Source organism: Dermacentor andersoni, chromosome 4 (genome assembly GCF_023375885.2).
Source record: "Dermacentor andersoni chromosome 4, qqDerAnde1_hic_scaffold, whole genome shotgun sequence".
Classification (NCBI taxonomy): domain Eukaryota; kingdom Metazoa; phylum Arthropoda; class Arachnida; order Ixodida; family Ixodidae; genus Dermacentor; species Dermacentor andersoni.
In genome coordinates, this window is record NC_092817.1 from 224,642,717 (window position 1) to 224,653,692 (window position 10,976).

Here is a 10,976-nt window from a genome sequence, read left to right on the forward strand (position 1 = left end):
TTTAAGGCGGTAATTGGTAATGTAATTCAAATCAATGAGCATAATAAGACAGTAATGAGTAATGTAATATAATTACTTTCAAATAATAATTTTCCCATGCGTGATGCATAGCTAGTTTCCTAGGAACAAGGCCAAGAAAATTTTTTTTTTTTTTGCCAAGCAGCGATGCCTGTATTGGGCTAGACCACGTCGAACGCTGATAACTTCAATACCTCACAACGTTACTTCGTTATTTGAGCCCGTTCGCCTTGCCACGGGCGCGGCTGTGCCGACGCTCGCTTTTGCGGCATTTCGCTGCTGGTAGCAAGCTGTGAGTGCAAAATCTACGGAACGAAGTTTTTACACGCCGAGTTCAACTACTCTAACGCGAGCATGAAAATATTACCTTAACGCCTCATGTCGTGCGATTTGAACACGAATGCTGAACAGCTAAATCTGCGGGCACCGCGAGGTAGGACGAATAACAAATATCACTGAATGCACAAGCGTACCCCCGGCCAGTTATTTCACCGTATCAGAACAGCGCCGAACAAACAGCTATAGTACAGTGTTCCGTGACAAAGCGGAGAGGCAAAACAGGATGAAAACGGCAAGCACTTTGCACGTAGGTGCATATTCCCGGCTGTGCCTCCACCTCGCTTCGTCGTAGACCGTTTGTTCGACACTAAGGTGATCACCTGGTAAAAAATTGCCCGTGTGCACATTAAAACCCTTACCTCACGCTTTCTCCTCTTGGCGAAGGCCGCTCGTGGAGGTGGCGAGGTGTTTTGTCTTGTGGGAGAATATAGACGGAACAACGCCGGGCTTCAGTCACGCCGATTTAATTGGAATACCGATTGCCCGCATCGTTGTCAAGCTCCGATGATAGTCACTGTCGCGGAAATGGTCCGAGCACAGCACAATTGATTTCGTCGGCACGAACTTATCTCTCCTCACCGCACGTACACACTGCGTTGCAAGCTTCTTTTCCTTCGGGAATTTGTGAAACACCACATCGTCTCACCCGCCTGTGTTCGCGCAGCCGAATGCTGCACAGAACGAGGGCATGTTGGGCGCCCTTGGCTGTAGGCAACGCAGCACAGAAGGAAAGAACAGTTTACGAAAATCGCAAAACAAACGTGAGCGGCGGCAGCGGCGGCAGATCTCTCATAGCGTCGTTCAGTAAAGCGCAGGACGGAAAGAGGCATGCCAGCACATGTCAGCCCGCCGGTCCGCAGCTCGGTTGGCTCGGTCTCCGCCCATGACGCCGCTCTCGCCGGTTCTCTCCTCTGGCAACAACCTCACCCGGCGCACCGGGAAGAGATGGGGGCGTGTCCGCGCGGGTGATTTAGGAAGCGATTTCCGCCGCTTATATTTCGGAAAAAATTTCGGAACCGTAAATTTTTAGGTCTGTGCTTCCCAATCCCAGCAATTCTGGAAATTGAAAACCGTTTCAGCTTCCCTTTAAACCTTAACATTCTTTTTTCCCAAGTAGTCTCTAACCAGGATTTCTTTTTCTCACATAGCATATGCTTTTGTTTCAATGCTATCAGACAGTAAATTGTTAAATGATTGGTAAGATCACAAGTAATGACACCTGACTTCCTTTCATCAGGGCAAAAGCTTATAATACACGGGTCTAATATCGTTTCAGTATTTGAGGTGACACGGGTGAGCTCATTACATTAGAACAACCATATGATTCGAAAAGTTATTTGAAATGCAAGAATGTAGTATTATTTTGAGAAGCATATTGAAGCCGTTGGAAGAAGCACATTCACAGTTGATTTCATTGCTACGCTGAAATACCCCTTCTGCAAACTACATAAATTGTCTTAAACACCCAGTTGGCAGTCAGTACACGAGAGCAAGAACTATGTTGTAATGGTGAATGATAACACACTCAAAATTTTCCTTTAGGATATTATAATTTGGTGGAATTTGGCACTGCAGATCTGAACAGATATATAGAGCAACGCCACCTCCACGCTTCAATGAACGACAGGCTGACACAGTAATCATCATCATCAACCTGGTTACGCCCACTGCAGGGCCTCTCTCATACTTCTCCAACCACCCCAGTCATGTACTATATTGGCCATGTCGTCCCTGCAAACTTCTTAACCTCAACCGCAAATCTAACCTTCTGCCTCCCCCTGCTACGCTTCCCGTCCCTTGGAATCCAGTCCGTAACCCTTAATGACCATCTATCTTCCCTCCTCATTACATGTCCTGCCCATGCCCATTTCTTTTTCTTGATTTCAACTAAGATGTCATTAACTCGAGTTTGTTCCTTCACCCCATTTGCTCTTTTCTTATCCCTTAACGTTACACCTATCATTCTTCTTTCCATAGCTCGTTGTGTCGTCCTCAACTTAAGTAGAACCCTTTTCGCAAGCCTCCAGGTTTCTGCCTCGTACGTGAGTTCAGGTAAGACACAGCTGTTATACACTTTTCTCTTGAAGGATAATGGCAATCTGCTGTTCATGATCTGAGAATGCCTGCCAAACGCACCCCAGCCCATTCTTATTCTTCTGATTATTTCAATCTCATGATCCGGATCCGCGGTCACTACCTGCCCTAAGTAGATGTATTCCCTTACTACTTCCAGTGCCTCGCTACCTATTGTAAATTGCTGTTCTCTTTCGCGACTGTTAAACATTACTTTAGTTTTCTGCAGATTAATTTTTAGACCCACTCTCCTGCTTTGCCTCTCCAGGTCAGTGAGCATGCATTGCAGTTGGTCCTCTGAGTTACTAAGCAAGGCAATATCATCAGTGAATCGCAAGTTACTAAGGTATTCTACATTCTCTTATCTCCAGTTCTTCCCAATCCAAGTCTCTGAATACCTCCTGTAAACACACTGTGAATAGCATTGGAGAGATCGAATCTCCCTTCCTGACGCTTTTCTTTATTGGGATTTTGTTGCTTTCTTTATGGAGGACTATGGTGGCTGTGGAGCCACTATAGATATCTTTCAGTATTTTTACATACGGCTCATCTACACCCTGATTCCGTAATGCCTCCATGACTGCTGAGGTTTCGACAGAATCAAACGCTTTCTTGTAATCAATGAAAGCTATATATAAGAGTTGGTTATATATCGCACATTTCTCTATCACCTGATTGATAGTGTGAATATGGTCTATTGTTGAGTAGCCTTTACGGAATCCTGCCTGGTCCTTTGCTTGACAGAAGTCTAAGGTGTTCCTGATTCTATTTGCGATTACCTTAGTAAATATTTTGTAGGCAACGGACAGTAAGCTGATTGGTCTATAATTTTTCAAGTCCTTGGCGTTGTCTTTCTTATGGATTAGGATTATGTTGGCGTTCTTCCAAGGTTCCACTACGCTCGAGGTCATGAGGCATTGCGTATACAGGGTGGCCAGTTTTTCTTGAACAATCTGCCCCCCATCCTTCAACAAATCTGCTGTTACATGACCCTCCCCAGCTGCCTTTCCCTTTGCATAGCTCCCAAGGCTTTCTTTACTTCTTCCGGCGTTACTTGTGGGATTTCGAATTCCTCTAGACTATTCTCTCTTCCATTATTGTTGTGGGTGCCACTGGTACTGTATAAATCTCTATAGAACTCTTCAGCCACGTGAACTATCTCATCGATATTAGTAAGGATATTGCTGGATTTGTCTCTTAACGCATACATCTGATTCTTGCCAATTCCTAGTTTGTTCTTCACTGCTTTTAGGCTTCCTCCATTCCTGAGAGCATGTTCAATTCTATCCATATTATACTTCCTGCTAGTTCTATTCTAGCTGTAGGGTTAGAGGCTTTCATACATTGGCGTTTCTTGATCAGATCTTTCATCTCCTGCGATAGCTTACTGGTATCCTGTCTAACGGAGTTACCACCGACTTCTATTGCACACTCCTTAATGATGCCCGTAAGATTGTTGTTCATTGCTTCAACACTAAGGTCCTCTTCCCGAGTTAAAGCCGAATACCTGTTCTGTAGGTTGATCTGGAATTCTTCTATTTTCCCTCGTACTGCTAACTCATTGACTGGCTTCTTATTTTTTTTATTTATTTTTATTATTTACAAATACTGCTGTCTCAAAATTGAGACATAGCAGGAGTGGGTAAGTACATCAAGATAACATACAATCAACATGTCACATGTAAACGAACTTCGTCTACAAAACGCTCAAGTGGCAATTCTCGGAGATTAGTATGTAGCGTGTTCCACAATTCAATGGTAAATGGCAAGAAAGAAAATCTTAAGCTATCTAAGTGAGCTCGAAAGGGAACAATATTCAAGGGATTGGCTCTTCGCGTTATACGTTCCGAGGAGCCAACAAATGTCACAGGTACGTCGACAATGACAGAAGCACGTACAATTTTGTGCAACATTATAATCCTTTCACACATGCGCCTATGTGCCAATGGCTCAAGAGATAGCAGGCCAGCATGCAGAGAAGGGGAGAAATTGCGATCGTATCGATTATAAATAAATCTAATAGCTTTCTTCTGCACAGCCTCAAGCTTTGATACATCAGATACGTAGTGGGGTGACCAGACAACAGATGCATATTCTAGAGTGGGCCTCATGAGGGATCTGTAAGCTGCTAGTTTGCATTCCTTGGTTGCTGGTTTTAGTGTTCTTTTTAAATATCCAAGTCGTTTTAGAGCCCTGAAACAAATGAAGTCGACGTGTTTGTGCCATTTTAAGTTGGAAGAAAAAATTACACCAAGATATTTGAACTCGGTGACGGAAATCAGAACCTTCTCATCATTGCTGTAGGCAAATTTCAGGGGTTCCTTTTTGTTCGAAAAGGTCATTGATACCGTTTTATCGAAGTTGATTTCCATTTGTCAGGTCTTGCTCCAGTTGCAAAAGGCATTGAACGTGTTATTCAGCATCTCCTGGGCATTGACGCTGACGATGTTAGAGTACAAGACACAGTCGTCTGCATACAAACGGAGCTTAACAGCAGTGTTAGTAACAACACTCTCGACATCGTTAAGGTAAATAATGAATAAAAGTGGTCCCAATACGGAGCCCCGTGGTACGCTGGAAGAAATACCAACTGAAGATGAGTGCGCCTGATTAAATGAGACAAACTGGGACCGCAGATGCAACTAGTCTCTTATCCAGCCAAGCAAGTGATTGCCGTATATGCCTCTGAATAAAGAGTCAAGCTTCATAAGCAACTTAGCATGACATACCTTGTCAAATGCTTTGGAGTAGTCAACAAATATGGCGTCAATCTGGCCACGATTGTTAAGTGCAGTAGCAACGTCGTGAGTGAATTCAATTAGTTGCGTGACCGTTGAAAAACCCGGTCTAAAACCATGCTGATGATGTGAAAGAATGTTGTTATCGTTGAGGTACTGTATAATATGCTTATGAATTATGTGTTCTAGTAGTTTACAACAAGTAGATAATAATGAAATTGGTCTATAATTAGAAATTGTTTGCCTAATGCCAGGTTTGTGTATCGGTACAACTTGAGCAACTTTCCAGACACTGGGAACAGTTTGCGATTTGACAGATTTTTGAAAGATGATAGCGAGATACCGCGCACAGTATTCAGGTATCTCTTTAACCCTTTCGGCCCTGGCGGTGTCAATTGACGCACGTGTTTGGAATGCGGCGAACGCAGGTGCATCCGCCGGTTTTCTCAGCAGGGCCGGGAGCTTTTGATAGGCATTGGACGTTGGCAGTAGTCACGTGGTTTCACATCTGCCATTTCCTCCTCCGAGAGCGAGTAGCACGTTTGGCTTGCGTGCTTGTCCTCTACCTCTGAGCTCGGGGAACGCCGGATCTGCCCAACTCTGCTTCGGGGGATGGAGGCGACCAGTCGAAGATACCATTAGTTTCACAACAACACCTGCCACCCTCTCGTTGATGCTGTAGAATTCCTGTATGTTAGCAGCTATATTCTTATTAATCAGGAATCCGACTCCTAGTTCTCGTCTCTCCGCTAAGCCCCGGTAGCACAGGACATGCCTGCTTTTTAGCACTGTATATGCTTCTTTTGTGCTCCTAATTTCACTGAGCCCTATTATGTTCCATTTACTGCCCTCTATTTCCTCCAATAGCACTGCTAGACTCGCCTCACTAGATAACGTTCTAACGTTAAACGTTGCCAGGTTCAGATTCCAATGGCGGCCTGTCTGGGTGCACCGGTGGCGTAAAGGTCGAACATCCGCCTCGCATGCAAGAGGACCGGGGTTCGAATCCCGGTGCTGCGCAATTTTCCACCGGATTAAAAAAAAAAGTGCGTGTTGATAAAATTGCATAAACAGGCCTGGAGTGTGGCCTGATCCCGGTGACCCGAACCGGTAACGCACTCACTCACCAGAGCAGGATTGGCCACCCTGGTGCAGTACTTGGCCACAACCTCCCATATGAATACAACAATCGAACCCCGGCCCTCAGTCCTCAGCAGCTGCGAAGCAACTGACCACGGTGGCAGTCAGACCTGTGACGCAGCGGAGGGTGCTAAGAATCCCTGGCTCTGGGCAGGCCAGACAGTAAAAAACAATTTAGGTTTGATAAAAGTAAAGTAACTTCATCAAATTTGTTACGCAAGCTTTGGCATTCAAATGAAATAAAAGAAAGTTCTTGCTCATCCTCCAGCTGCACAGTATGATGAGCGAAATTTGACATGGACGGAGTGGCGCTTTCTTGGAAGTATAGCAGAGGACTATGCTATCATTTCATATTTGCAAGGTCATCCTTGGCACGGACAACAACTGCTGGTGCGCCGGCTTTTTTTCTCACAAGTACTTTTCCATTCACGTGCGAAATGAATGCGTAGCTGGATTCCTTCACCCAGTCTTTTGCAATTGCCAGAAGAATACTAGAGTACCAAGTCATATTTTCGCAGATAAACATGTTGGTATTAGCATCTGATAACGCCTTCCTTTTTTCCAGCCAAGCATAGCGAATGTCTGATTTTGCAAAGTGAACAATTGCGCTGGGTGTTTTACCTGGCTTAGGAGGAAGCCTGTGTATGGCTGTTATGTCATTCGAGCACAGTAGCTTAAGCTCCGTTTTTGTACCTCTCATTAACCTTCTTCATGAAATCTTTGTCATCAGTCTCCGGGAGGCCATAAATTTCAATGTTCAGACGACGGCTGCATCAGATTGAGTCCAGATTGAGTGATCAAGTCCAGATTGAGCTGTGCAATGTCATATAAGCTGTGACTGTGCTTCTGTTCACTTGGCACCCATTCTGTGACCTTTTAAAACAGAGTCACACAGGCACACCCTTCGTCCTTTTGGCAGTGATTCTTTCCATTGTGTGATACAGGTAGCCCATTGTGTTGGTTGTGTACTTTCAAATTTGTTGTGTCAGATGTTTGGAGACATAGTGTTCAATACAATACAGCAATACTTGAAATTGGGCTAATTGACAAAGTTCCATCCCCTGGGGGACCTCTCGGTACACTGTGCAAGGTGCAGATGCAAACCCATTTTTGTTAACATTTGAATTCTGGCAAGATTGGGGACAAAAACAAATAGGGAAATTTCGGAAGCGTATGCCATGTTATTGGGGGTCGCAGGCGAGTGTGTCAGAGCTTCTTTTATCACTTTGCAAGGCAAGGAGGGGATTTTCTAAGCTGCAAGTGAAGTCATGTGCTCCATGTCTATGACTGTTTTTTCATTGTTTTTTTTTTCTGCCATGTGTTTTCAGATAAATACCAGTTAATCCTGTGGACTTCACCTGTTCAGCCTTGCTCAAGTTATTTCTTCATGCTAGCACAAGAAAAGTCTGCGACAAGTCTGCATACATTTGTCAATCATCATTTGTGCTGCCCACAGTGTTTACTCGTGCCTACCTAGCATTGTTAAGGTGGTGTTGTTGAAATCGAACTTTGGAAGCTAGCTTCTCTGCACAGAGCACTTGAAGACTCCTCCTTTGACTGCATTGCACAGTAGTCTTCTTGTGCTGGAAAATACTTTGCTGCATGTTGAAAGTGGCTGTGTCTCTTGCAGAGCTCTCCAATATCCGGTATCATTGAAGCTGGAGCACTTTCACCAGGAACTCGACGGGGTGTCACATCACAGGTGAGATGTTGAACCTTGGGTGCTTTGTACAGAGCTGTGTGGCGGAACCAGGTGGTTCTGGAAGAAAGTTGTTTTGCAGGTTCATCTAGACTTACTAGAACTTTGGTTGTCTGTCATAGTCTCAATTAAAATTTAGGCTTGCCTTCATTTCTAATTGCCTTTTTTACAAGCGGAGATTTTCTTTCACTCCTTGCTTGTTCCATGTGCTTACCTGTTTCTTGTTTGCACTGTGATTAACGATACTATGCCCATGCTTTTTGACAGGCATATGACATTTAAAACTCTCTATCGAGGTACAATAAAACTTCTGGGATCTAAAACGTGCTCTTGGGACAAAGGAATGCCTACACAAGTGCAAATAATCACATGTTGAATTCCAATGGCAGATCCAGATCAAGTTTTTCTGCCCTGTATGGAGCAATCCTATTCCAATGGCAGAATGGGAGCGTGAGCTGTGTGTTCCAATGGCAGATTGGGACCAGCCGCTGATCCCGGATTGCTCCGTGGAGCAAAAATATTTGCTCCGCCGAAATCGGCAGATTTGACCGGAAGTCCTCGTGACGTATTTCCTTCACCTGCCTCTGCTTCCTGTCACGGTCGCCTGTTCCGGTCGCGGGCAGCTATGGACGATGTGGGAAACGTGGACGCCGCTTCGCGCCGTGTGATTTTGTTCGCGCTCCTAGACAGCTCCGACTCAGACAGTACAATTTCCAAGTCGAGTGATGATTCTTCTGACACGGACAGTGAAATGGGGTGGTGGGTTGCGCTTCCAAGCGCTTGTTCCTCTCTCTATACTAGCGCCCTCTCACTTGATTTTCCTGTACTAAGTGCCCCCGCGGGAGCGCACGCATTCCCTTCGCAGATATGGCGTGAGCAGATGAGAATGATCTCAATCCGAGCGACGTGCTCCGTTCATGATCCGGCCGAGCGCTCGCGATCTACCATTGGAATTCAACAACAAGGATACTTATTGCACCTTTTTTGCACCAATGCCAGCTAGCCAAATCACGACTGATAGAACATGCCGATGGGCGCTGACAAATCGAAGAAGTTAGACTCACTGCGACAAGACAGCAAGTGAATGTGTTCGCCGCCACGCTGGGCAGCAATGCCTAATCGTTTCCTTATGCAGTCATGGAAACGGTACCGCGCTCCGAAGCCTTTCTCGGGACAGTCCTGCGAAGCAGGTCGGTGCACGTGTCAAATGTCCACGCAGCTCGCCAACCCCAAACCAAAGAGAGAGGCTACTCTCTTGTGTGCCCGAGTAACCATCCCTTGCTCTCTTGCACTATCTCTAGCACTATTTGCAACTGCATCGACCACAGGCGGTGCTTAGCCATGTGGGCAAGCCGTATTACAGGAGATGTGAAAGCCATGCAAGGGAAACAACAGAAAAGGGTGCAAGAGAGTCCACCGCAAACTGGGAACGCACAGAATTTGGCGGGCTTTAGGAATCAGCTGAAAGCTGTGCTTGCAGGGTCACTACAGCTGTGATAAAATGTGGAATAAGAATAGTAAACCAAATGTTGTGCTTACTTGCAATTTGTTGCTAGTACAGTACAGGTACAGTACTTACAATAATACTGGTTTTAGCAATATATGGGTCATAACAATGAGAAGCTGCTGCTCCGTCAACTTTTGTGTTTTTTGTATGTTTTATGTGGTGAAATAACCCGCTTACTACGATGCCCCCGCGCTGCATTATTAGTTATAAGAATCCAGTCTGGCTGCTGGGTATCCGTGCCAAAAGGTAATGGAATGCGAAATCCTTGAAAAGAAAAAAAAGAAAGTCGAGCTGCTGCACTCTCCCTGCCGCTCCAATAGCCGCTACACACTCATACAATAGAACTTGTTCTCCGGGCTTCTTCGCATCACCAGCCTCGCGTACCTCTATTCCATCACCCTTCCACCCTTCTGAACATGAATTGGCTGTGCCCATAGCTCCATGCCGCACCATCCTCCGAAACACGAATGGACCGCATCAACTGCACTGCTCGCAGATTGCTCGCTTGCCCCTCAATCTGCGCAATTCTGCCAACGGACTAAGTCACTTGTGCTAGTGTTTATTGGTTGTGTCGAAATCACTCCTGGCCACGTGGTTTCTCTGCTTCGTTGGACTTGACGCCAAAATGGAAGATGGCTGATTTGCCCGCTGATCATCGCCAATGCACTTCGTTGGCTGTGAAAAGAAAGTGCACTGCTATAGATTCGGAAATGAAGGCCAGTATTGTGAAGGACTGCAAAGAGGGTAAAAAAGTGTGTGACTTGGTGAAGAAGTATGGACTGTCGCAACCAACAGTGTCGACAATCAATTGCTTGGCAGAGAAGTTCAACAAAGAAAACTGCTCGTTAGACAGTGGGTGCAAACTCGTTTGAAAACGGGCCTATAAGGAGGTGGAACAGGTTCCCTACGAGTAGTTTCTCAGTGATCGTGCCCTGAACTTGCCCATTACTAGGCCAGTCCTGGCCACTAAGGCGAAGCAGTTTGCCCTACTCATGAACAGTGTGGACTCCTAGCCAGGTGGCAGCTGGGTATAGAGCTTCAACGTGAGGCACGGCATTGTTTACAAAGCGGTCACTGGTGAGGGAGCTTTGCTTGACGTGGAGGCGAAGCAGAAATGGGTTCAGGGAACTTTGCCCAGCGTCCTCGACAACTACGTTGACACCAACGCCTCTATCTTTTAGGTACCCATCAGAAAGGCTGCAGCTGGCCCTTCAAGCCCTCTCGTCACCCTCTCCCTGACCTGATTTGCCTGCCGTGGCACTGATGGCTGGCACTATGCTTGAGGCTATTTCGACCGGCCGAGTACGTGTTTAGCAGCGTGGTCCGCCCCTTGGCTGTATATGCACACTCTTTGTTTACCGTGGTCACTATGTACAAGAAACATCCACAGTAAAAGCTCGTTAATTTGAATCCCGCAGGGATGCTACAAAAATCCGAATTAGTATACAAAATTTGAATTAAT

At 45.7% G+C, this 10,976-nt stretch overlaps 1 protein-coding gene across 11 annotated transcripts in view; it reads left to right on the forward strand.

The window, feature by feature from the left end:
• LOC126538440 (DENN domain-containing protein 2D-like) overlaps positions 1-10,976 on the forward strand; it is a 423,989-nt gene that overhangs the window by 21,470 nt on the left and 391,543 nt on the right. For all 11 annotated transcript variants that reach the window (XR_008613950.2, XR_008613951.2, XM_050185285.3 and 8 more), the window contains exon 2: positions 7,939-8,010. Coding sequence is in view for 9 of the 11 variants with exons in the window: in XM_050185285.3 (XP_050041242.1) it covers positions 7,939-8,010 (72 nt within the window). In the remaining 2 variants the exon portion in view is untranslated. The remainder of the gene's footprint in view (positions 1-7,938; positions 8,011-10,976) is intronic.